The sequence below is a fragment of the Verticillium dahliae genome, genomic scaffold (genome assembly GCF_000150675.1).
Source record: "Verticillium dahliae VdLs.17 supercont1.4 genomic scaffold, whole genome shotgun sequence".
Classification (NCBI taxonomy): Eukaryota; Fungi; Ascomycota; class Sordariomycetes; order Glomerellales; family Plectosphaerellaceae; genus Verticillium; species Verticillium dahliae.
In genome coordinates, this window is record NW_009276925.1 from 511,887 (window position 1) to 536,260 (window position 24,374).

Consider the following 24,374-nt stretch of genomic DNA (forward strand, 5'->3'; position numbering starts at 1 on the left):
AACAACACATCATTCATGTCTGGTCTCACGTCGGGCGCCTCCAAGACGTTCTTCTCCGGAAGCCAGTCGTCTACCGGGCCGACGGAAGTCACTGGAAGCTCAGGGTCTCCCTCTGAAAACCCGGACAGCTCGACGACAGATGGTCCTTATCCGCCAGAGATGTCAGAGACTACAAGCCCGGCTGGTAATGGCATATACCCCCCACAATCCTCTTCCAAGTCCGCGTTGTCGAACGTCTTTTCAGGGAGTTCGTCCAGCAGGTCTTCCTCAGGACCCGCCAGCATCTCCAGCAGTGTCGAGCTGCCTGAGCCAAGTTTGACGGGCCTCAACAGCTCTGCCACTGCGTTGCCCTCCCAAGAGTCGACGACGGACACATCTCTGTCCCCTTTCAACAACTCCACGATGAGCATGTCTAGGCCACTCGGGTCTATCACGCCCGGCCTCATGTCGCCTCCTGTGCTGTCGGCGTCGGCTTTCCCAACATGGACTGCCACGCCGTCAAGCATCTCTGTCACAGCCACTCCAATATCAGGGGCGATCTCGCCCCCTGCCTCGAGCAGTCTCATGTCGACGTTGAGCGTTCCTAGCAATGCAACGGTGCCTGTCGGTACCCCCTCAACGCCAGGACCATCTTCTGAAGCAATCCCGTCAAGTTTCCCGCCAGCACAAAATGCTACAGGTATCTCATCGGCGATGACCTCGGCGTCTATACCTTTCAACACTACTGGAGGTCTGACGGCTCCAAGTTCAGGGACAGCCGCCGGCGAGATCAGCGGTACTATCCTACCTGATTCGTCATCAACAAGCTCCTCCGAGATGGTAGCAAGTTCGAGTGGACTCGCCAACATTACTGTCCCGGGCATGTCTTCCCAAAGTGCCACCCTTTCATCTGTTGTTTCGGGTTCGTCCTCCGCTGTTGGAACTCCCCCCACAACCGGCAATGAGACAGCGTCCAGCCAGCCGTTGATTCCAGGCATTGCCTCCACAACGAGACCTTCATCCTCGGCGACCCTTGTTAGTGGTTCTGTCGCGGGCAGTACAGCTGCAACTGGCGTCAGCTCGAGCACCATTGGCACGACCAAGATGATCGGCTCCTCAACGACAGGTGGTGCTCCATTTCCATCAACAAACGCCACCATCACCACAAGCCAGTCATCCGGCTCGCGCAACACTACGGATAGTCCGACTCTACAGCCTGGCTCGGCCGGTGAGAGTTCCTCATCAGCCACATCGAACATCCTGAGTGGCTCGATGTCTACTTTCACAGACTCAAGCTCCAGAGCGCAACAGACAATGAATGCAACCAGCAGCACCAACGTGGCTTCCGAACCTGTGACGTTCTCCTCGTCGCCCCCTTTTCCCACCTCGAACAATATAACGACTGTGATCACAGGGACGGTGACCATACCAACTGCGCCAGCATCGCCTTCCAACTCAACCGTGATGACCATCCCACCGGCATCAACTGGTACACCACTGTCGTCAGCACTAGCGAACTCATCATATCCCCCTGGCGTCCTCAACACCACGACAGCCTCGGTGCCGGCATCCCTGACTGCGAGCGTTTTTCCCAGCCTGTCCAATGGCACCTCGGCCGCTCCCAGCAGTGGCGCGGTGGCGGGCGTCTCATCCTCACCCAGTAGCTTCGTACCAACGCCTAGTTCTCTACCTCCGCCGGCGACCCCTTTCCCCTTCCCGAACGCGACGAGTTCGGTATCAAGCGTGACGGTACTCCCAAGCACGGCAACCGCGCAGAACACTTCAGCGCCCGTTCCTTCAAGTACCATTCCTTACACTTCTCAGTTTCTGCACAACACCACCAAAGTGGGTCAGTCGCAGAATATCACTTCTGTGCTGCCCACAATGGTCACCGGATCATCAACGCAGACTCTTGCCCCTAGCCCGGCGAGTTCGTCGGCACCGTTCCCCCTTTCGAACAGTACTGCGTCAGGCACCATCGCTGGGACGGGTCTCAGCACTGTCGAAGCGAGTGCTTCGACAACTTTGTCGCCCTCTCTCAGCCCCATGAGCTCGACGAGGTTCTCTCCTTCGAATGCCAGCCTTTCGGATGCGACAGTGAGCACCAGCATCAGTGCGACGAATGCAAGTGCTCCAACATCCACGGCCTTGTCACCATTGCCGTCTGCAGAGACGCCTTTCCCGTTCCCGAACGCGACCTCCACGACGTCTGGTCCAGGTCCTGGCGTGGGTTCACCGAACGCTAGCACATCAGCAACCAGCATTCCCTTGTCGATGACCCCTGGAGCGACCCCCTTCCCAATGCCCAATTCCACCGTCTCGGGGTCACGTACCATTGCAGGCACGGGGACAAGCATGGCAAATATGACGGTGCCGACCTCAGTCTTGTCCAGCACAACTAAAACTGCCCTGACCCAGTCAGTGACGTCTCCGTTGTCCAACAATACTCTCTCCAACTCAGTCGCAGGCACGGGCCTCAGCTCACTGAACATGAGCCCATCGTCCACAACAGGAGTCGGTGTTCCCACGCCTTCGAACCTGACACCGTTCCCGCTGCCCAATGCTACCAGTTCAGGCGGTGTCAGTGGTACCGGCGTCGGCACGCCAAACACGATTGTGCCAACGCCGCTGCCTCTTCCGAATGCGACGAGTACAAGCGTGCCAACGAGCGCTGGGAACCTGACGATTCTGCCGATTTCCAGTCTTTCTGGCGCTATCGTGACGACTTTCACTCCAACGGTCGTGCCAACGGGGACACCGCTGTTCCCTACGGCAAACAGCACTGTCCTGTCCAATGCGACCTCACTTGAGCCGGACGAGACGAATACGCTCTTCCAAGGTGAAGAATCGTCTTCGTCACCGGGTCCATCGCTCAATATAACATCCACGGGCAGCGCTCCAAGCGTCGGGAATAGCACGATGACGCCGCAACCATCTGCGCCTACCGCTTCGCCTCCCTGGCCGGTGACAGCGAATCAGACGACGACCTCTTCAGGCCCACCTGCAGGCTCAACGACCAGCGGTAACTCTAATTCAACTCTCGCAGCAGGTAGCACAAGTCTGAGTTCAGGATCGGTTCTGCTGCCAACGGAGGCTACAGGAACAGGATCGAACGAGCCGTCGGGCACGTTGGTCTCCACCGGTTCATCGAGGGCCAACGACACGATCACGGCCAATCCAGCGGTGACCTCGCCTTGCGCCACCATTACCATAACCAATGGCACAGTAACGCAGATCATCACAAAGACCGTGATGGCGCCTGACGAGTCGGCCTCCCGGGCGGGGAGTTGGTCTTCCGAGGTTGCGTCGCTGACGGTCAGCAAGGCGCCGTGCAACTCGACGACCAGAGCAGGACCATGGACGAGCTGCACGTCAAGACCGCTCTGGGCCAATTCCACGTCGTCGACAAGCTTCACGACAGTGGCCTCGTCACCAGGTCTTGCGTCGTTCGACTCGAGCGGATCGGTGCCTGAGACCATCGAAACTTGTAAGTAGAGACGAACGAACACACAACGTGGTCCTTGTGAGAAGTACCGGCTGACACACCCTGTTCGTTAGCAACATTGGTGCCCACCTTTGACCTCACGACCTTCACGACCTCGACCATGAGCAGCGAGGATCCCGATCCTCCGCAGGGCACGCCCACGACGACAGAAACGGACGAGCCCCTGCCCTCCAGTCCCAATTACCCCTGGGGCGGGCTGGGTCCTCTGCACCGGCACCAGAATGTGACCAGCGTGGGTCGGGGGCAGGAGTCGGAGTTGGAGGACGAAGCAGCGGTTGCGTCGGTCGTAGCTAGAGGCGCGTGGTGGTCGAGGTGGAGGACGCACTTGGACAGATTGCAGAGCCGATGGCGGAAGACCTGAGATGACCCCGACGAGGGAGATGGTGCTGTAGAATGAATGATGAATTCCTCGTGTCGCAAGAGGGTGCAGGCTTTACCTGCTGGGAACAACGCGTCTGACGCGTTGCTGTTTGGGGTGCGGAGGGTTCATCGTGAGCCTGCTTACTCATCACGTGGGTAAGGTGACTTGGGTTGGTGGAGAGGAAGCTGCCGCCTGGAAGTGGCCGCCTAGAAATGATCCTGCTATTCAATGCTCGCTACGACTGATCAAAATCACAAAAGTCCGTGGAAATCAATCAGCGCGTGTGTCATTCTGTCATTTATCATAAATACTATAAAAACATGGTTAATATCCAATATCAATCGCACGCCTCAAGCTTGAGCTCGCAACACGACTCGGTGACGATCATCTTCCCCGACTCCGGTTGACTTGTGCTCCTATTCAAGGGCGGCACCTCAGTCTCGGCAGGCACAGATTCCAGGTCGCAATCAGGCAGAGGCACGAGAGCTGCCAGGCGTCCTGAGCAATCCTTGCATCCTTGGCAGAGAATCTCGGGCACCTCTCCATCGAACAGCTCTTCACGAAAGACGTAATAGTCTCGGTAGTACTTCCACTCCTGCAGGAACTCGACCCAGTATACAAGCTGCTCGACGACCCCAGCAGTCCCGGAGACGCTCTGATATCCAGTCCGGCATCTGTCCCCGTAGAGGACGATGTCGATGATGAAGATGATGATGACGACGGCGACGACGACGACCCCGCGGGAGCCGTCTGGCCTCCAATCTCGAGACCACGCGCCCTAGCCGCATGCCAGGCGGCCAAGAGCTCTGGTCGCAAGTCGCTGGCCCGCTCTGTCGTGTAGTACACAAACTCAGCGGGCCGGCCCGTCGTCTTGTAGTACGGTATCGCGCCCCATTCCACAACGGCGCGCTGCGTCTGGTCCGGCTTGTCCTTGTCAGGCGTCGATACGTGCACGACGCGGACGGTGCAGCGCGTGCACTTGGGCTGGGCCAGAAACGTGGGCACAATGGTGGCCAATGGCGGGGTCCTCGTCCGTGGATGAAGAGGTGCCGACTGCGTCCTGGGCTGCTTCGGCCTGGACGCTCTCCGGGGCGGACTTGACGATGGCGATGGCAGCGTCATGTCTAGCGGTGACCGCTAGACTTTGTTGGGCCTCTGGCCTTGCCCCACAAGTGCCCGACGAGCTCTTCGATTTCTTGTCCTTCTTGTCAGTCATTTGCTCAGGCATGTACGGTCTGCCTCACGGAGCGCCTTCTTACGATCTGCCCGACTTGGTCTACAACACAGAGCAGGTAAAGCAACTGCAGTCTTCTTGTTGGATCGCTTGGTCCTCCTGAGCGGGGACTCGATTGTGGAGCGTGAAGCGAAGCGTGGAGCGTGGAGCGTGGAGCGAAGCGTGGAGCGTGGAGCAGGGGAGCGCCGGGAGTGCGGAAGCACGGGAACGATGGCAAGGGGGGCCTTGGCGGAGCGTAAGAAGCCAGAGAGCACGACGCCAGAGAGCACGACGCAAACAGTTGGGCGACACAGACGCGAAGAGGGCAGGTTTATTCCAACCGTTATAGGCCAGGGAAGCCGATACTAAAAGACGGTTTCTTCATCGCCGCCGGCTGCGATCGACTGCAGCTCGCCCTCCTGCAGGCCATCACCCCGACCCTCGGTCACGCATCTCGGTCCACATACCTCGCAGCCACAGTGCAGCCCATGTCTGGCCACTCCGAGGTCCAAGGCACGCAGACCGGTCAACCAGGGCCAAGCAACAGACGCAACAGATGCAACAGACGTGTCGCCGGCACCTGGAGAAGCCAGCACGAGGAAGGTGTGCCTTGTCCTCGACAGCAGATTGACAGGGGTTAAAGGCACGCTACCGACGACAGGCCTTTCTTTTTCTACTTCACCGACACTGCAGTGCTACATTGGACACTCCCTTCCCGCCTCTCTCTTTTCTTCCTCATTGCTTTCTCCTTCATCCAACAATGCCTGCGAGCGAAAGACTCAGACACGGAACACCAGGTTGCCACGCCCCCCCACCCCCCGCGTCCCCCCCTCCCCTCCCCCGCCAGAGAAACGAACTTGACCCCAGCAATGTCGACCTCAGCCTGTCTCACATGGCGTCCTTATCTCCCCTGAAGTTCCGAGTTCTGAGTTCTGGGAGGCCTGGACGCCAAAAAGCCAACAAGTGAGCAAATCTAGCAGCCAAGGATGGACGGTACCAGGGCATATTCCTTGCCTCGCCATCGAAATGCTGGTTGCCTTGGTATATCGGTCGTACCATGCAAGTACCGGCCCCCCCCCGGGGGCCTTGCCAGACGCTCATGCGGCCTGTCCAAGCCTGTCTCACATCACTGGTCCTGGCGCCTGCAAGGTAAGCCAGAGCAGAAATCTAGACCGCGGCACAGGACCATCAGCTGACACTCGTGGCAGACGCCTGCCTTGTTGCTTTTCCTCCCCCGGAATGATGACGGCCATCCCCTCAGGCTCACGCATTTCTATCATGTGCAATTCAGACCGCAGTCATATGCCACTACGGTCGCCTCCTTAACCGGCCTAGTCCAGCAGCCAACGGCCCTTTGGATCCTCGAATCTCGATAACTCCCGATTCCCCGCCCGCGCGCTAGACCGGACCGACAACGTCTTGGCGGCCCGTCCGACGGACCATCCCATCCCTTCTTCCTTTCCATCCTGCTTCCTTGCCACCCCCCCCCTTCTCCGTGCCGATACCAACCACACCAGCCCGGTCGAACCCCCTGCACAGCATCCACTGCAGATGATGTGACCGATGAATGGGGGTTTGTCTTTGGTGTGCTCCGCTCTGTCCCGTTCAATAATAGGTGCCTGCGCTGACTGACCGGTCGAACCCGAAGACCAGGCGAGTGGTATTCGTGTCTGTGACAATTCCGTCTTGCCCCCCGGTGCAGTAGTGCGCTTGGCCAGTTTAACGCCTGCCGTTCCTCTCTCTCTCCACCACCCTAAGCCACATAGCATTCCTACTTTTCACTTACTCATCAACAGACTTGCCGACGGGGTTTGAACAGTCCCCGTCCCCGACCATGTTGGCATAATCTCGAATACGGGCTGAGGCTTGTTGGCTCCATCAGAGGCGGATTGGACGTCTCTCTCCTGACACGAAAGGCACAGGCCCTGGGTACGCCGTTGCTATTGGTGCTTGAGTGGCCGTAGACGTGTCCAATCGCTTCAACTTTTTGAACTTCTTCACATCTCAAGGTGACAAGCGCATTCAATCCAGTGCCAATGCGTCCAAGTAGCTTTCACAGCAACAATAGGTAGTGAATGGACGCCAGGTCTCCGCCTCCTTGCAGAGCACCAACAGTCTTTTCTCCCTCGTATGAGACAGGGCGCGCTGCGCTCCTCCCTCGATGATGCCAGGGGCGCTCGCCGTCGACGCATAATCGCCGACAAGGCTCGGGAAAAAGCAAAGAGGTGATTATCCACCACCCCCCAAATTCCTCCCACGGTGCTCAGATAGTATATTGTCCAAGGGCGGCGGCGAATCGAACACGCCCTGGTGGACAACACGCACACAAGCCTCCGGACCGTTGCCAGCCTGGGCGCCCCTCCCCTACTTGGCACAAGTCCCATCCAGACTATCCTTGTTTTTTTACTCAACAGTCCCGTGCCTGTGGCCACTGTCTCATATCCGTCACTTTTCACTGCCGCCTCGAGGACGTCCAACGCTACCCTGGCAAGCCTGGATCGTCATTCTCCTGCTGCCCGTGGAGGAATCGCCTTGTCGCCCAGGCGAATCTTATTTGACGACGCCAAGTGACACAGTCCGGCGGTTCAGTTCCGCAATCTCAGACCTTGTAGTCAAAGCACGACATACAAAGTCCCGAATGTCCTCGCCCACCTGCCTTCTCCACTGGCTTCCTCATGAGAGGGCATCAATCTTCGTTCAGAGCTTCCGAACGCTTCTTTCTCCACATCAAACCCATATCTGTTGACCTCGCATCGTCACCTGTCTGCACTCACAACCACCACTACTGCTCGTCAGATTTCCACATAACACATCAAGCGTCGCCTGCACAGAGCATTCGTCGCTCACCAAGCAAAGCCGCCACCACCACCACATTTCCCCTCCCACGCCTTTTCGAAACTATTCAGCATGTGTGAATGGTACCGCCGCGAATTCGGCTGTCGCCACTACCTCATCGGCGCCGCATCGTGGTGTCCCGACTACAGCCGCACCGGCCGCCGCTGTGAGGTCCGCGTTGGGCACATCGACTACTCTGCCGGCGACTGTACCGGGTGCTCCAACCGCCGCACTGCAGAGTCTGTTCCCTGGGAACACATGATCAACCGCTCTCGCTGCGGGTGGCCTGAGAGCAGACTCACTGGCAAGGTCTTGCCTTAGTGCGGGCCGCCGCCCCATCTCCATGGAGAGATGACGACCACGTCATGACGGAGTGGACATGGACTGTCAATATCTATCTGAAACTCTCCTCATAGGAGGTAGAGTTGGTTTCCTTTTTTTTTTTTTTTTTTTTCCAAGGGGTTGCTACGCCCATCGTCTTTCTATGGTCTGGATATCGGGAATCATGATCGGGGCGTTCTGGGTATTGCTTCTTAGAGCAACCTGGGCTATCAAACGCCCTCCTGGGACGGAACAGTATGGCTGCTTCAGTGTGTTTCCAGGGTTTATTTTTCTTTCTTACTGACGACTTTCTTTCTCGTGTGCCGTCCTTCCATCCTCGTCCTCTTTCGGAGACTCTGGATCGTACAACGTTGGCAACTGGGGGGAACTTGGGGTTCAGGATATGGGATATGGGATATGGGGTATGGGATATGGGATATGGGATATGGGATATGGGATATGGGATATGGGATATGGGATATGGGATTTTTTTTCTTGGTAGCTGCAACATATACCAACTTGTCGTCTAAGGGTCGCGGCCAAGGCATAAATTGCCTGAAGGGAGAAAAGACGCCTATCGTTTATGTATCACACAGGGCGTGAGGAGGACTCGTTCCTCCGGCCCATGACCCCCGATGCTGGGCTTCGGGGCTCAGTATAGATAAATATCGCCCAGCAGGTATACACACACATTCACTCACTCACACGGTCATCTCGCGTTTTTCAAAATGGTCCTCTTGACTGGATGTTGTAAACGCACGAGCTGGTTACACGGACGCGGGTGATGACAGGTTGTCGATTCGCCGCGGGCATGGCCAATGTGTACGACCAACACACGATTGCATCGCCTTCGACCCGTGGTTCTGGTACAAGATAGAGTGACACGGCATGACAGGAAATGGTGCTCGAAGCATGCAGCCGCCCGACAAGGCTGCGGACGAGTTCACGCCGCGTTGAGCATCAATCAGGTGAGGATTCAGAGATGCGGCCCAGCCTTGGGGCCAAGGTTTCTGGCCTCAGAACAAGGGTATGTAAGTTCATGGACAGGTAGTTTCTTCGGCATGTTTGCTGCAGTCATAGAGACAATTCATGGGTTTCTCGTCTAAAGCCAAGACGTCGAATACGAAGTCCGCTCACCTACTAATTGGGTGTCCAGAGACTAACTGGGTGTCCAGAGACGAACGTCAGACAGAACCTATGTAATATGCCTGGGTTCATTGCGCTAGTATACTCCAGCCAACGTGAACCACAACATGCTCTGTAGAATGGGATAATCTCTCGATCGAAGCAAAATGGACAAAAAGATTGGGCGCCATCCGGGGATTGAACCCGGGACCTCTCGCAAGCTGTGCTTCAGGGTGTGACCCTAAGCGAGAATCATACCACTAGACCAACGGCGCGTTTAGAACAAATCCCTGACTGAGTCAGGAGCCGGTCGATGGAAACCGAGATCTGGAGTATGGTATATGTAGCTTGGTCAACTGATCAGCGACGTCTCCGACAGCATGTTCACCAATCTGGTTCCGATGTCTGTACCAAGTCTAGTTGACGGCTTGAGATTCTTATGCGGGCTTAATCAGGCGTCCAGAACAATGGATGTTGAGATCGATAACATTGAGTGGTCATGCCTGGCTGGTCATTTGGCCTTTAGCTGTCTAGACATCGCCACAATCCTGCAATCACGGTGAGGAACAAACTAAGGAGTACATATCCAGTAAGGGAGCAGAATTGACTGCAAGGCAGTAAGGTTTCATTTTTGGGCACTGAAACGCATTTTATCTGAGGATGGGCCGTCATTCATATCTCTCCGTATTCAGGCGGTCGCTTCCAGTTTTCCTAGGTAGGTGGCATGGTCAGCCTCTCTGCAAAACCCACTTCAGCCCCTTGACCATTGCTTCCTCAGCTTCTACCGCCCGTGGTAGAGCCGGCGCCTTGAGCCAGAATGTATGAGGCCATCCCTCCACGACGTCTACTTCCACCTCGACTCCCGCCTCCTTCAGAGCTATGGCATAGCAGACGCCGTCGGAGTAGAGCGTGTCGTTCGCGCAGACCTGCACCCATGTCCTGCCGAGCCCGCGGAGCTCATGTACGCTGGCCTCCAGCGGCATCCGCTCCAGGCCATCTCGAACCTCCTCGCGCCTAAACACACCGAGCAGCACATTCGCAAAGCACTCGGTGGCGCTCGTGTACGCCGGCCGCAGCCTTTCCGGGACGTGCTCGATATTGCTGCCGCCGTCGCTCGTTACAGGGCATCGGAGCACGGTGCCAGTGAGTGGTCTCTCCAGCACCAACTGCTGCACGCTTGTGGCCAGCACGCCGCCGCTAGAGGACCCGACGACCACGAGCTTCACGTCAGACGGTACGAGCTTGATGATGGCACGGATGGCGTCCACACCGTCTGAGATGCATGTCGATGCCGGGTGCTTTGGCATCAGTCTGTAACCAACAGAGTAAACGGTGCTGTTCTCGACGTCTTTGACGATGCGTCGGCACGAGAGCTCTTCGCTGTCCGCCTCGCCGACATAAAGGCCGCCACCGTGGTAATATATGACGATCACCTTGGGATCAGCCACTCGGGTGTGTTTGAATTGAAGGATAGGGATCTCATAGTTGTCTAGTGAGGAAGGTGTGGTGCTGTGCGTCGTCGTGATGTCTTCAGAGAGGCGGTGGAATGGAGCACCCTGGGCCATGAGCTTTGCGTGGAGTTGGCGACATTCTTCTGCGTAAACGGGCTGACGCTCGACAGGCGACGCGTAGACCTTCTTGGGCGCCTTCAGGTTCGCATCGTCTTCGTATTGAAGCCATGCTGCATCTAGTGGCGGTGGAGACGAAAGGACGAGGCAAGAGAAGTGATCCATGCTGAGGATGTGTGGTGCTTGTGCCTAGGCGATCAAAACCAAGGGAGCGTTACTGCTGTATAAGAGGTCCTCAAACCTTGTCAGGTTGCATGGATGTTGATAAACGCCAATGTCAACAACGGCTCACTTGAGTTGTTTAGTTGACTTCGCGGCTAGGAATTTCGCACCAACGGCAGTCTGCCATTTAGCCGGATATCCGGGACCTAGGCGGTAGCCCGAGATCTTGGGATGCCCTTTCTCGCGGGCGCAATAGCCATTCCCGCGGTCTTCATCCGCCCCCCGTTCATTGACTTATAACTGAGTGACAGACTATGCGGTGGTGGTGTTTGGCTTCCTGTAGATTGTCAATCGAGCGATCATAGCAGAACCGGACCTTCCGGATATCCTTGTCATTCCACATTTCGTTACAACCATCACAGTGACAACGAGTGTTGTACGGGAGCATGCAATTGTGAGGACGGCGTAATTATGATTGATTCCCCTTCTTAGGACATCCGCTCTCTTATTTACCATGCTACAGTACACAAAGGGAATCGGGTAACAGTCGCATCGTTTACAGCACAGAGAGATCGCCGAACTTCTCCTAAAGGGGGCGTTAACAATGTCGAGAAACAGTGGCCATGTTGATTCGAAACGTACCTTGTATCCCGGCACGGACCAGCGGCCCTTGGCAACGAGCTCGGCAGTCTTCTTCTCAACCTCGGGCACGGCCTTGTTGAAGTCGTCCTGCGCGCACATTTCATCAGTAACCCCTTCTTTGGCTTCGGAGATGCTGGCGCCTCGTGAAAACATACAACCGTGATGTCCTCGAACGGCCTGGCGGTCTCAATGTTGGACAGGGTCTTCTCGAGATCCTTCAGCTCGAGGCCGACCTTCTCCTTGGTGGCCTCGGCGTTCTTGACGGCCTCGACCTCGAAGGCCTCGATGGCCTTGAGCTGGCGAGAGACGTCGTAGGCAGCGGGCTTGTGGGCAGTGAAGCGCTTCTCAATCTCGTCGACAACAGCCTGGTTCTTGAGGACGGAGCGGTAGTGCGCAAAGTCGACGGCGGTGGGAAGCTCGGAAAGCTGCTGGACCTTGCGGCGGGCGTCCTCGTTGCGCTTCTTGAAGGCCTGGAGAGAGGCGACGGTCTGGCCCCGAAGGTTGAGGGAGCTGGTGACCTTAGCCCAGTCGAGCTTGAGCGCTGCGCTTCGCTGTTCGGGTAGGAGGAGAAATTAGCTCAGTATTCATCGAGGCGCGTCGGCGAGGCCAATCGATATCCACATGACAGAATCGTCGATCCTCGTATCAATTGCCAAGTTCATGAACAAATGCGACTTACTGCGGCCATCTTGAAGGATTGTTGGGGGGATTGCGAGGGTTGCGTAGGGAATGGCTTCTGTCGTGAGGTTGGCTGCTAGATCGACTTTGCCGAAGAGCGGGAAAGATCCGGACGACACCCAGTCACGTGACGTAGCCTCCCGATTTCCTACCTTGAAGTCACGTGCGAGTATCCATCCCAGCCATTGATTGTATGCGAGCCTATTCAGGTGATCAATTACATGTCGCGGTCTGGCAACAATTCTGATCTCGCGTTATCCTTTTCATAGGTTATGGGCGCAATCAAGCCGAAGAGCAAGTAAACAAGCGACGCACGGGAGATCAAGAGTTGGTTCGGGTTTGGCTTGAAGCGAACGACAGCCGCTTATAACCTTTTGGTTTCTCGCGACTGCCTTCCAGATGAATGAATTTTGGTTGTCGTCAGACTCCCTAGGCATGGTCTATGTCCTACCCATTCGTCCTCTCTGTTACGCTCATGCATCATGAGAACAAAAGCCTTCAACAATCATTTCTCCTCCACCCCATGGCAGCGTCCGTTAGATACTCAGCGCCATGATGGAGTTGACGATATCGTTGTCGTTTTCCTTCAGGGCCTTGATGGCCTTGTTCCGGCTCACGCTAGCCTGGGTCATGACCAGCTCGATGTCCTTGTCCTCAATGCCGGTCGCGTCGACCTCCTCCTCGTCATCCTCCTCCTCCTCCTCGTCCTTCTTGCCCTCGGCAGCGGTGGCCTTGCTGGACTCGCCGTGGCTGTGGCCGGCGTGGTCGTGGTCGGCACCGCCGGCGGCGGCGAGCTGCTGGGCAGCGGCCTGCTGGGCGGAGGCGTTGAGGTCCTCGATCTTAGCCTCACCAAAGACACTGTTGTGGGTTAGCTCTGTGCGCGGGAATCGGCATTCTTCAAGTCACTCACATGTAGGTGTTGCTGTTGGGGGACTTGTAGACCTCGGGGCTGTTGATGACGAACAGGATCTGCAAGGAACAGTCAGCATGCCTTGGTCGCAAAAATGAACAAACACCGGCTGAGCGCATCGACGTACGTTCTTGGGGCGACGGAGAGTGACACGGGTGATGCCCTCAATCTTGGTCAGGTGCAGCTTCTCGAGGAGCTTGCGGGCCTTCTTCTCGTTGCGAGACTGAACGAGAGTGGTGGAGCTGCCGGAAGGAATCTCGCCCTCGACCTCCTCATCAGAGCTCTCGTCATCCTCGACCTCCTCAATCTGGGTCTTCTTGACCTCCTCGTCGGGAAGCTCTTCAACGCGGGGGTTCGCCATTGTGTCGGTGTAGGGACTGCGTCGGTGGTGGTAAAGAGTCAGCCTCGTGAGCTTTGGGCAAATCGCAAACGGTGATTTGGTGGGCTCGGATCCAAGCCGGTTGCTGGCGCGGGCAAGAGAAATTTCGCCATGGCTCCCGCAACACGTCCGATCAAGCCCACCTCGTCGAGAATTTGAGAATCGATTGAATTGGTGGGATTTACTCACGGAGGATAGGGATTCAAGGATACGTCACTGCTCTGTTTCGAATTCTCGCTCTTCGTTGTGGTGAGGAAGCAACTTGGTAGCAAGGGAAATCTGCCCGTCTCGGGAACCCTAACGGATGAGTAAGCCACCTTAGGTAAGTTTGTCCTCCAAACGAGATGCGGGGACCCGCTCTTGCCCACCCCCCTTCAGTGGTCCAATCGAGGAATTGCGGGTGCAATTCTCAGAGGCGGGCGAAACTGGTGGTCAGGGAAAAAATTGCGGAGCATCTGGATCCAACTGGCTTCACGTGTGCCATCGCTTTGTGGTTGAAAGGGGACGTCATTTCTTAGGATAAGGTAGGTATGTCATGGATGCGCGACGCCGCAGCGTCTGTGCAATGGTTTGCCATGAAGTTCATTTTTGTCTCTGATTTCCGTATCGACGCCGAATCATCTTGATGATGAATGTGACATACAGCCCGTCCAGTACGGAGCAAAAAGAGAACGCAGCAAGCCACATGCTGCCCTTATGATGCAGTCCAGTCCGGGTTTCCATGCCGTTCCACGCTCTAAAACCAGCCTTCTCCGTTTGTGTCGTCCCCCATCCCCATCCTTCTCAAGACCTCGAAGCGCAGGTCATGATGCGCTTATGCCGCGGCCTTGACCTTGGCGAGAGACTTGCGCTCCTCGAAGCGGCGCTGCTTCTTGAGGCGGAGAACCTTGAAGCGGTCGAAGTCGGTCAGGTTCTTCCTCCGCTCGATCTGAGTGCGGCGCTTGAACCAGCTGGTCTCCTTCCACTTCTTGTCGATCTCGGAAGCCTCCCAGGCCTTCTTCAGGGTGCCGTGGCGGGCGCCGCGGGGGAGCTTGGCGACAGTCAGGGAAGAGAGAAGGGCGGCGGAGAGAGGAAGCGCTTGGCGGGGAACAGCGAGCTCGGGGTCTGAGGAGGGTCCGTCGACCAGAACCTGCAGGTGCGCGATGTGTTAGTCTTTTTCGTGCCTTCGCAGCCGGAGACGTTTCACACGACTCCTCCAAGGATTGAAATCGGATTTCCAACATACGCGCTTGTGGTCGATGATCTCGACGATAGCGGCGAGGCGGCCCGCGTACGGGTGGTTGCCCTCAATGAGGACGACGCGGCCGACCTCGACCAGGCGCCACTTGGATCCCTCGATGGTAGCGTCACCCATTTTGATGTCGATCTGGTTGCTGATGTTAGAATGTCGAGGGGTCGAAGCGAGTGTTGTTATTCGTGAGGGTGTTGTTGCTTACCCGAAGTCCGTATCAAAGTACTTGGTGGTGGTTGTCGATGTGGAAAGGTTCACTTCGCTGCCACAGAACCTGGAAAGTCGCTTGGAGTAAATTGGCGTGTGGGCGAAAAACCCAGGGCCCTACTGACTCCACTTTGTGGCCAGCCGTGGTGGGAAGGACGCAGTGGTGGCCGGCTGTATTTCGGGAAAACAAACACCCCTGCGCCGTGACACAAGAAGACTAGCGGTTCTGCATCCCGTCAACGGGCCGGAGAGGTCCACCCAGCAACAGGCGGAAATTTCTCTGGGCTTCTGCCAGCATAAATTCTGCGCCTGCGCTGTCTGTCTCTTTCACGAGGCTTCACTCATCACCATCCGTCGAAGACTGCTTCAGCCTGCGCCCTAACTCGCCTGAAGCTTAGAGGGTCTTCGACGGAAGAAGCTTGATTGGTACGTTATTCACCCATTTTACCCGTTCCCTTTCCGCAAGACTCAATGATGATGCAAATTTGCGATTGATTTCAGTCGATGGCTCTCTTTCGCCGGAGTGGCTATATCGGCTGAATACATGATATTCAATTCTTACATATTCTGATATGTCTTTCTTCATACCTACTCATCTATCATCACTCGTGTGGTCGATGGAGGCTAATGGCGTTTAGTTTCTTCCAATCCTTCTTCAACAGAACCGTCCCCTGGTAGCATTACTTTGGCAGGCATATATCGAAGTGAAGCAAGGCTAGGAAGGAGGTGCACATGATCTACAGTTTCAATCAATCAAATGGGCCGCAAATATGACCACTCTCAGCCGTCACAAGTGAATTGCAGGTGTTCAAATGTCAATTAACGCTATTGTCGTACCACGGAACACTGTCGTTGCTCTTTAATTAGGCCTTGCCCTTGCGCTCCAGCTCAGCCTGCTCCTCTGCCTCGATCTGGGCGTCAATCTTGGCGCCCCTGGAGGGCTCGTTGCCGTGCGCCTTGGCCTAATGAATATGTCAGCTAGGCATGCCCAGAGACAATCGGGGATAACTTACGGGCAGGGTCGGGTCGATCTTGTGCAGCCTTGTCTCCTCGCTATCATCATTGCCGTCCTTCTGCTCCTCAGCTGCCAGCTTGTTGGCAATGGTACGCTCGTCCTCTGTTCATTTCGTTAGCAATGAGATAGACCGTGGAGACAACAGAAACGTACTGGAGTCAAGCTGGTTGTGCGCGTGCTCCTTGCCCTCGTGGAAGCGCTCAGGCTGCTCCTGCTCGCTCTCAGGGACGTTCCTCTGATCTCCGGCGTGGGCGACGTTCATATTGACGGTCTGTGGATTTTTCCTGGAGAGGTAAAAGAAAAAAAAAAAAAGAAAGGGGGGTGTTTCCGTTGATTTGAAGAGATCAATGAGGTTGTAATGATGATGTGAAAGGATGCTTGGTGGTTGTCTTGATGTCTTATAAAGACTCGAGATCTCTGAGATCGCGATCTTCCCCACTAGTTACTTCACTCTACGTCATCTACGGATTTGCTCCACGACAGAGACCAAAAGTCAGTGAATTGACGAAACAGCGCCTCAATTGGGCAGCTAGAGTTCTGGAACGCCTTTGGCACCCGTTCCTTCCCCAGGCATCACAGGCCTAGGTGCGCATGTACGTCATCGATTGCTCATAATGGAGACTCCATCAAAGGTGAGCACTCAGTAGGTAGTAGCTGTGGCGCTACGACGTCGCACATTCACTACCTACGCCATGTAGCTTACTGCCGGTGACGGAGTTTGAGTGATGCAGAGTGCGTTGCTTCAGGAACTGTCCCATTTCTTTACTATGTTCAGGACCTAGCTTGCAGACCGAATTCGTGAAACTGAGAATTAGCTACTTGCTCTCTACCGCTGCAGCAAATATCTCGTAAGGCTGGTCCCTTCCTAGCTCGACGGTGGGCCCACTTCCACGACGAAATAGGTGGCCTGGAGGAATCGAAATAGTCTTCGAATGTCCTGCAGAACTCGAATTGGAGAACTGATCCATCGTACTGTACCGAATCACTGGTGTTTCTTCTCATTTGGTCGGGTTGCTCAACAATCACACCACAGTCAGCGATCATTATGACCTTTTAGCGCCAGCACCCCTCCCTACAGCTAAGCGACATTTGCCGCGGTGACAGGGATCATGATGTAATCCTCGTGGAGCTCCGAGCTCCACTACCGACGACGCAAGAAACACCGTGAACTTGTTGTTCAACATTCCGAGCTTCAATTAGCTTCCTTCGCATCGTCAACACCGCCAACATGTTCCGTTTCGTAGGTGCAGACACCATCATGTACCCCATCATGGATGCGCTAACTTCTCTCGCAGCATAAGACTCTCGACATCATCACTCTCTTCCACAAGGCTGGCGCGCCAGCTTCGCAGAGGGTTGCAACAATCCTCAAGCAAGCTTCCGCCAATGCCACGGCCAGTGCAACCGAGGACCAGGCCAGCGATCACACTGCTCAGACTCATCCCAAGCGTACCGAGTTCGAGCTCAACATCACCGAGGATCTTCCCACTGCCGACCAGGTCAAGACCATTCTCGAATATGTTGGCCCCAGCAAGGTGTCCAGCATCATCAGCGGTGCTGCCAACGAGAGCGAAGCCCTGAAGAAATTCAAGCTGGACAGCAACACCTTCCAGAGGCCTGTGGTAAGTTCTCTTAAATGACTCTAGCACTGCTGCGAACTATGACTGACTCTCGCAGGTTGTGGATTGGAACAACGGCCGCGCCACGGCCGACAGCAACGAGTCCGAGATCCTTAAACTGGTGAATGCGCTCAACAAGGGCAACTAAAACCGCTTCATTGATATACCCTCTCGCTCTTTGTACCATATAAACTTGTCCACTCATCAATGGCACGCTGTAATACAAAGCAACTGAGCCTCGTGCTGTCTGACCATTCAATCATACATGTGACACCATCAACTCATGATACTGCGCCTTTGACAACGATAACTTGGCTTCTATTCTTCAGTACTGGACATTCATGGCCCATTTTGTCTAAGGTTAAAAGCACTCATCAATGTACTAGCTTGGTACAAGGTCGTCGCGTTGGACTGCGCACTTGCTACGAGTATGTCTGTGGCTGTAGTCTGTCCCAGTCCATCCTTATTTACCTCGCTTCATGTTCAAATGAAGAGTCAAGAAATGCAAGAAAACGCTAGGGAGAGGCCTAGAGAACCCATGAGCTAGTGTTAGTGCACAATGAGCCAACTTGGTTCTTCGTCTAAGTACACTGCAGTCTCGCGCTGGGCAATTAACACTCGTATGCATGCCTAAGTAGTATCCTTGTCGATCAAGGGGCCTGTTCTTCTATATTCACTTTGTTTCGTGTGGGATCCAGATGCATTGAATGATCTTGAATGAGTGAATGCCAGTGAATTGGCGAGAGATTGTGGGTACAATTGCAGGAGCAGTGAATCTCCGCGCAAAAGTGGTAGGGACATTTCACTCTTCTGCCTGATAGCTTAGTTACGCACCTTCCAGCCGAATCTCTTCATTTCCCTTCCAGACCACTGCTGTCTCTCCATGCAAGCTCCCCGCCGCTTTCTGCCTTGAGAATTTTTGGGCTGCCCATAACTTGAATCTTCCCCTCCTGCCTCTCAAGCAACCTCAACCTCAGAACCGCAACTCAGGTCTTGCGGTAACCTTACTCCCCCTCATCACAAAACACCAGAGCATTATACTTCTTCTTCCGAGACGTGTTCCTTGCTACTACACTATCCTCATCGCCTCCACTCCCTCCCACCTCTGGCTTTCCGTGTCTCTGAGCGCCAGCCGTCATCATCATAACACAGCCAGATATACCGGTCCCTTATCACCAGCTACCGCATATTTTGTGACAGCAAGAATTACTTGCAAGGCACGAAATCATTCCTGTGTCGCATGTGAGTCGCACTCTTTCTCAACTGGAAATCTTGGTCTTTGAGTCTTTTTAACGCACCTCTTTGATGTAACTCCTTCCTTCCGTTTCAACAAGTGTAACAAGTTCATGATACTCAAAGAAGGAAAGAATCGACATTTCTCGTTGATATTGTTTCGTTGATTCAAATAGCTGAACGTCTACCTATTTCTCGGCTGTTTTTTCGCCTAGATGTGTACATTCCTTACATCTCTTTTGTTCAACTGTCGAAGTTTGGCACGAAAAGATTGTTGTCTGACCACTTGCTCTAGTCCATACCCATCATGACTGGTGAAGCCATGATCGATGGCAAAGGGCTGCCAGTCTCTCAGGCTGATGGCCAGGAGACCAGAGTCGGCTGCGCCGACTGGGCTACCGCCTACCCAAGCGGCATTCCACTGAACTACAACATGGCCCATCACGTCGGCGAGGAATACCCCAAGTTCTACATCGAGAGCTATCTCCCAATGATGTTCTACACTGAGCCCCCCGAGGACCTCAAAGCCATCTTCAGCACCAAGAATGGCCAGCTCAAGCCCCGCCGGCTGGAGCACGTCCTGCCCCGGCGCGAACTGAAGCTGTGGGACGCCGAAAAGATTCAGAATACGGCCAACTCTGTCCGTAAGAAGTTTTGGGCCAACATGCGCAGCATGCCTGAGCCCAAGGCTTGGGCGGATCTGTATGACTACTTTGACGCCCACGACATCTACTACGAAGGCGCCCTCAACCTCTGGAACCTCATCTGCCAGCTCTGGCAGGAAAACCAGAATCTCCTGCCTGACCTCTACCGGACCATGTCTTGTGAAATTAGTATCTGGGCCGACGAGTGGCTGGAGCAGCCCGGTCACAAGGAGGCTTTACTCGCCTGGGATGCCGAGGAGACGATCGACATTCTCAATATCCTGTCCAATGAGGAGATGAAGGATCTTCGAGGCGTCAACGCAGTCGACCTGGTTCTGGCTCGAGCAACTCTGGTTCACTGCCGTGACCAGTTGAAGAAGATCGAGTCGTCACTCCCTCAGCCGTACCCGGGCAACAGTCTGAAGGATAACTGGGCAGAGGTCAACAAGTGGCTTGGTAAGTGACTCCTTGCCCCACATTGATTTAACAATGTTGATATTGGTAAACTGACTGTGAAACCAACAGCTGGCCAGCCTGTTGGCAAGACCACCAGTGGCTTATTCAGATCCCAGGATCGTCCTGTCATTGTTTGCAGCTCCATGTACAAAGACCAGGCCACCTCCATAGACGCACCGATTTCTGATGCTGTACCCGCCACCGGAGAGCTTGCTGGGCTCCTCGGCGAAAGTGCCGCTGACGGTGTCCCCAAAGGTGAAAGTCAGCCTCAGCAGAGCCAGGATCTCGTGGGTCATCACCAGGCCACACATGAGCCTGGAACCAACCTGGAGTCGTCTTTGGCTGATGCCTCTCCACGGAAATCGTCCAAGTCCGTCACCGACGCAGGCAAGAACGACGACAAGACTCCTCGTGCCGGCAGAATCGGAGCTCAGAAGAAAGCCAACGTCTCTCCTTCTGTGGCAAAGACTCAACACCACGAGTCTCTTGGCTTGCCAACTGGCACAGTCATGGGGGGTGGCTATGTCAACTCTCTCCAGATGGGCTCTGGCATGAATTTGAACAACCCGGGTCTTGTTTATAACGGGACACAGTTCTTCCGGCCCTTTGACAGCATTGCCTTCCAGTCTGTTGGTGCCGACTTCTCCATGATGGGCAAACAACAGTCGCCTATGGAATTCTATCCACAGCCGCCGGGCTTCAGCCATGCGTCCGAAATGGGCACGGCCAAGAACATGAATCCCATGTTCAAGATGCCAAAGAACAGCACCAGAGCTGCTGATGAGTTCTGTAACCCTGACAGCCAGCGCCTCTCATCACTTAATCCTCCTCGCCAACGCTCGAACACGAACACAACGATCACTTCTTCCCACAGGGCTTACACGGGCACCCCTGTGCAGTCCAACAACGCATGCAACTTCCGGAACAACGACTCTCGTGGTTTTCACAGCGGCGCAAACATCCATGGTGGATGGATCCAGGATGGGAACCACGATCTCCATGGTCCGACTCACCGTCGCAGCCCTCAAAAGCACAATGGTCATGCACAGGGCCTAGGACGTCAGCGTGCCTGGCCCAAGGTGCCTTCAAATGGAACTCCGTGTCCCAATGCCGGTCCGAGCGACACGTACTGGGACTATATCCCTTGCAACTGCTCCATTTGCGAGACCCGCAACCGTTCCGTGCACATTTCCTTCAAACCCCAGCTGCAAACCTCCATTCCTGATGCAGAAATCAGGGAGACCATCCATCGCGAGATGGCTCGCTACGGAGAGGTTGAGCATGTCTTCCCATATAAGAAGGCTGTTGGATCCGCCTTGGCCTACACAGCTCGGTAAGCACCTCAGCGGTGTGGAACCTGGCCAAGATAACTGACGCTGACACTGACATGCCTGACAGATTCAAATCCGCTGCTCGCATCATGGAAGCGGCCAACGCCCCCAACATTGTGTGCCGAGAGCTATCCTGTAACATTGTCACGAGTGCCCCTTATCGGTCAGACTACGGTGCTGAATGGGCTCGAATGAACGGCTCTCAGCTGCTCCACGGCGGCAACGGCCGTCGTAACTCCTTCACGCAGCGGAATGCCGTTTACGGAGGGCAGCGTCCCCGGCTGATGTCCAATGCCACGGTCACGTCTCAAGGTTCGCCTCGCCGTGCCTCTGGCAGCACGCCCTCGGCGACGAGTTCCGTCATGATGCATCAGCTTGCTTTGCCCCCCAACTACTTCACGCCTGGCATTGGAAACAACGGCAGCTTCTTCCCTCCGCAGGCCGCCACCGGTGCGGGTGCTATAGCATCCATGGGTCCTGTCCTCCCCGTGGGGAAGATTGCCCAGTCTCCTGCTCAACAATACCATCCATGGTATCATGCGCAGGCCCCTGGGGTTTCAATGCCGCCTTGTCCCGCCGTTCCTGAGTCTGGTGCTCGCGCCAGACAGGACACTGAGAAGGGGGCTGCAAGCATTGCTCCCAAGGACAAGGCACAGCGCCGCCCTGAACTGTCTGGAGCCGGCAATCTTCCCGGAATCAAGCTTCAAGGCGAGCATGTTGACGTTGCCACTGATACGGTCAGAACTCTAAGCAAGGCCTGCACGGTTCGCTTGCCTCGGAGCCCAGAACAGACGTCGGAGGATGCCACGTCGAAGAAGATGGATGCTGGTCGCCGTGAAGCCACCCAGAAGGCCAAATTCTTTGCCAGCAACGATGCCAAGAACGACATTGGCAGCGCTGGTGTTGGGACGCCCCAGGCCGCCACGGAAGAGGTCGCCGCCCCGACTACCTATGCATCTATGCTCAAGATCGGCAGCAACCAGCCTTCTCCTGTCAAGATGTTTGACCAGGGTTCTGTAGGCTCATCTGCCGCGCAGACTCCCACCAAGGTCACTACCCCTCGTCCCAGTGAGAGGGCCCCGATTGCACAGGCAGACGATCCCTTCGTCAGCACTTCTACTAACCCGTCGGAGGCCCATGTCGGGCCCTTGGCAACGACCTCTGATGAAAAGGGAAAGCCGAAGTCGTTGACCACGGTTACTTCTGAACCTTCTGGCCGCCGATGGCGTCAGAGTGAAATCTCCGATGAGGGCGAAGGCGACGAACCCATTGTCGCCAGGAGCTGCAGTCAACAGCAGGCTGGTACACAGCAAGAGGGGTCTTCGAGCATACCGCGCAACTTCTCCAAGTCTTCTGTCACACCTAATGGAAAGTCCAGCAAGAAGAAAACCTCGAAGAGGAAGAAGAAGATGACTGGTGGAGACGTGCTCACAACCGGTGCCATTCAGCATCCTGGCGTCGACTCTGCTGGCAACACCAAGCTCATCTCCGCCACCTCGCCTGAGCGCATCGGACATCAACCCGACGAGCATCTCCTTTCGCCGTCCAAGAGGACGAGCAAAGAAAGCCCGGCGTCCCAGTCGCCGTCCAAGCGACTACAGGATGACAGCAACAAAGAGGTTTGCCAACATGATACTACTGGCCATCCTGATATCACTGTCACTCCTGTCGATGCCGATTCTTCTTCAGGTACCCAGGCACACCCGGAGGCTGTTGATTCAGTTCATGCCGCCGATGGTCCAGAAAAGCCCAAGGCTCTCAACATTCACGTGCCCGACTCGTCATTGGAGCTTCCAGTCGCTTCGTCCCCGGCCACCGTAGACGGAAGCAGCGTCGCAGAGTCGTGGCACTCGGCCAAGTCTCGCCAGACCAGCGTCGAGTCCCTCAAAGCTGGGAATAAGTTGCGCGACTCGGCCAACCAGCCCAGCACGCCCCCGGGGTCGAGCTGTGGAGACGCCTCGTCCACGCCTCGACGTGTTGTCAGCGCTGGAAGTGCTCTCAACCCCAAGGCTCGCGAGTTTGCTTCGCCCGCCGGGGGTCTCCTCAAACGAGCGTCAGCGGTTGACCTCCGCGGCCTCGTCCCCCTGGGCCTGGGAGCCCAGCATCGCGTCTATCACCAGCAGCACCGGCATCAGGACAGCATCGTCTCCGACACGTCGTCCCACACCGCCACGCCGGGCTGCACTCCTAAGAACACAAAGGGCCACAATCGTGGGAACAACGAGAGGGACGAGTCTATCTCGCCTCCACCCGGGGCGAAGCCTTCATTCGCGCTCCGCCCGGCCGCCGTTTCATACGCGCCGTCAACGCGCGCTGCTTCGCCCCCGGGCAACGCCTTCTCCGCGCAGCATGCGTCCATTGAGGAGCAACTCAACCACACGCGCCACTATGAGGGCGGCAAAAAGGTTTATCAGCCAGGTCTGGACTCGCAGAGCCAGCCAGGTCTGGACACGCAGAGCCAGCCTGGTGTGGACACGCAGAGCCAGCCAGGTCTGAACACGCAGAGCCAGCCTGATGTGGACACTCAGAGCCAGCCAGGTCATGTCGAGCATCCAGATGTCATGCCCCTTGATGCCATCTCCACTGAGAAATCCCACACCAACAGCGCCACCTGTTCAGACGTTGCTCGGTCGCGTCAGCCGAAGCATAAGAAGTCCAAGGTCTGGAACAACAACAACAACAAGAAGAACAAGAAGGCTCAGCACGACCAGAACCGAAACCAGAGCCAGCACCAGAAGACCCAGCAGGCCCACCCAGACTAGCAGCAGGGACCCTCGGGCTCTTCCGGCAACGGCAAGGCCAAGCGCGGCGAAAAGGTCTCCGAAGGCACAACTGACAGCGTAAGCGGCCCCAGCCTGGGAGCTGCCGAGTTTCCAGCGCTGCCGTCTCCTTCCAAGGACGACGCTGACGCGACCAAGGGCTTGACGGCTTTTGGCGCGCTGACCAAATTGACCTCGCCT

The 24,374-nt window shown here is 55.8% G+C and overlaps 9 protein-coding genes and 1 non-coding gene across 10 annotated transcripts; 3 read left to right on the plus strand and 7 right to left on the minus strand.

The window, feature by feature from the left end:
* Positions 1-146: 146 nt before the first annotated feature.
* VDAG_02502 (uncharacterized protein) lies at positions 147-4,967 on the minus strand (the record flags this gene model as incomplete). The annotated part of the gene is made up of 5 exons (XM_009653155.1): positions 147-1,774; positions 1,922-2,875; positions 2,981-3,448; positions 3,554-3,870; positions 4,279-4,967. The coding sequence occupies 5 exons, from the start codon at positions 4,965-4,967 to the stop codon at positions 147-149; spliced, it is 4,056 nt and encodes a 1,351-aa protein (XP_009651450.1).
* A 2,456-nt stretch (positions 4,968-7,423) lies between these two features.
* Positions 7,424-8,309, plus strand: VDAG_02503 (uncharacterized protein; the record flags this gene model as incomplete). The annotated part of the gene is made up of 2 exons (XM_009653156.1): positions 7,424-8,101; positions 8,215-8,309. The coding sequence occupies exons 1-2, from the start codon at positions 7,966-7,968 to the stop codon at positions 8,307-8,309; spliced, it is 231 nt and encodes a 76-aa protein (XP_009651451.1). The 5' UTR covers positions 7,424-7,965.
* Positions 8,310-9,522: 1,213 nt separating this feature from the next.
* Positions 9,523-9,614, minus strand: VDAG_20095. The gene has a single exon. It is a non-coding gene; the product is annotated as a tRNA-Pro (tRNA).
* A 453-nt stretch (positions 9,615-10,067) lies between these two features.
* Positions 10,068-11,072, minus strand: VDAG_02504 (uncharacterized protein; the record flags this gene model as incomplete). The annotated part of the gene is made up of 1 exon (XM_009653157.1): positions 10,068-11,072. One exon carries the CDS (start codon positions 11,070-11,072, stop codon positions 10,068-10,070), a length of 1,005 nt encoding a protein of 334 aa, XP_009651452.1.
* A 553-nt stretch (positions 11,073-11,625) lies between these two features.
* Positions 11,626-12,399, minus strand: VDAG_02505 (ATP synthase subunit D; the record flags this gene model as incomplete). The annotated part of the gene is made up of 4 exons (XM_009653158.1): positions 11,626-11,655; positions 11,712-11,798; positions 11,867-12,262; positions 12,391-12,399. The coding sequence occupies 4 exons, from the start codon at positions 12,397-12,399 to the stop codon at positions 11,626-11,628; spliced, it is 522 nt and encodes a 173-aa protein (XP_009651453.1).
* A 385-nt stretch (positions 12,400-12,784) lies between these two features.
* VDAG_02506 (nascent polypeptide-associated complex subunit alpha) lies at positions 12,785-13,895 on the minus strand. The gene is made up of 4 exons (XM_009653159.1): positions 13,868-13,895; positions 13,427-13,676; positions 13,300-13,358; positions 12,785-13,247 (listed from the first exon to the last, which is right to left on the minus strand). Exons 2-4 carry the CDS (start codon positions 13,658-13,660, stop codon positions 12,926-12,928), a joined length of 615 nt encoding a protein of 204 aa, XP_009651454.1. The 5' UTR covers positions 13,661-13,676; positions 13,868-13,895; the 3' UTR covers positions 12,785-12,925.
* Positions 13,896-14,170: 275 nt separating this feature from the next.
* Positions 14,171-15,126, minus strand: VDAG_02507 (60S ribosomal protein L14-B). The gene is made up of 3 exons (XM_009653160.1): positions 15,115-15,126; positions 14,904-15,044; positions 14,171-14,807 (listed from the first exon to the last, which is right to left on the minus strand). Exons 2-3 carry the CDS (start codon positions 15,030-15,032, stop codon positions 14,493-14,495), a joined length of 444 nt encoding a protein of 147 aa, XP_009651455.1. The 5' UTR covers positions 15,033-15,044; positions 15,115-15,126; the 3' UTR covers positions 14,171-14,492.
* Positions 15,127-15,979: 853 nt separating this feature from the next.
* VDAG_02508 (uncharacterized protein) lies at positions 15,980-16,393 on the minus strand (the record flags this gene model as incomplete). The annotated part of the gene is made up of 3 exons (XM_009653161.1): positions 15,980-16,078; positions 16,130-16,233; positions 16,285-16,393. The coding sequence occupies 3 exons, from the start codon at positions 16,391-16,393 to the stop codon at positions 15,980-15,982; spliced, it is 312 nt and encodes a 103-aa protein (XP_009651456.1).
* Positions 16,394-17,318: 925 nt separating this feature from the next.
* On the plus strand, positions 17,319-17,988 carry VDAG_02509 (uncharacterized protein). The gene is made up of 3 exons (XM_009653162.1): positions 17,319-17,371; positions 17,427-17,753; positions 17,809-17,988. The coding sequence occupies exons 1-3, from the start codon at positions 17,360-17,362 to the stop codon at positions 17,896-17,898; spliced, it is 429 nt and encodes a 142-aa protein (XP_009651457.1). The 5' UTR covers positions 17,319-17,359; the 3' UTR covers positions 17,899-17,988.
* A 1,302-nt stretch (positions 17,989-19,290) lies between these two features.
* VDAG_02510 (uncharacterized protein) lies at positions 19,291-24,176 on the plus strand (the record flags this gene model as incomplete). Its single annotated transcript, XM_009653163.1, has 3 exons — positions 19,291-20,083; positions 20,153-21,416; positions 21,482-24,176. 3 exons carry the CDS (start codon positions 19,291-19,293, stop codon positions 24,174-24,176), a joined length of 4,752 nt encoding a protein of 1,583 aa, XP_009651458.1.
* Positions 24,177-24,374: the final 198 nt, after the last annotated feature.

Bases quoted from the DNA above. Each gene is read 5' to 3' on its own strand.
- VDAG_02506 (XM_009653159.1), bottom strand. From the start codon at position 13,660: ATGGCGAACCCCCGCGTTGAAGAGCTTCCCGACGAGGAGGTCAAGAAG. The intron at 13,359-13,426 runs GTACGTCGATGC...TGTTCCTTGCAG, and splicing joins CTCTCCGTCGCCCCAAGAAC to ATCCTGTTCGTCATCAACAG. The intron at 13,248-13,299 runs GTGAGTGACTTG...AACCCACAACAG, and splicing joins CCCAACAGCAACACCTACAT to TGTCTTTGGTGAGGCTAAGA.
- VDAG_02507 (XM_009653160.1), bottom strand. From the start codon at position 15,032: ATGGGTGACGCTACCATCGAGGGATCCAAGTGGCGCCTGGTCGAGGTC. The intron at 14,808-14,903 runs GTATGTTGGAAA...GCGCACCTGCAG, and splicing joins AGATCATCGACCACAAGCGC to GTTCTGGTCGACGGACCCTC.
- VDAG_02509 (XM_009653162.1), top strand. The intron at 17,754-17,808 runs GTAAGTTCTCTT...TGACTCTCGCAG, and splicing joins ACACCTTCCAGAGGCCTGTG to GTTGTGGATTGGAACAACGG.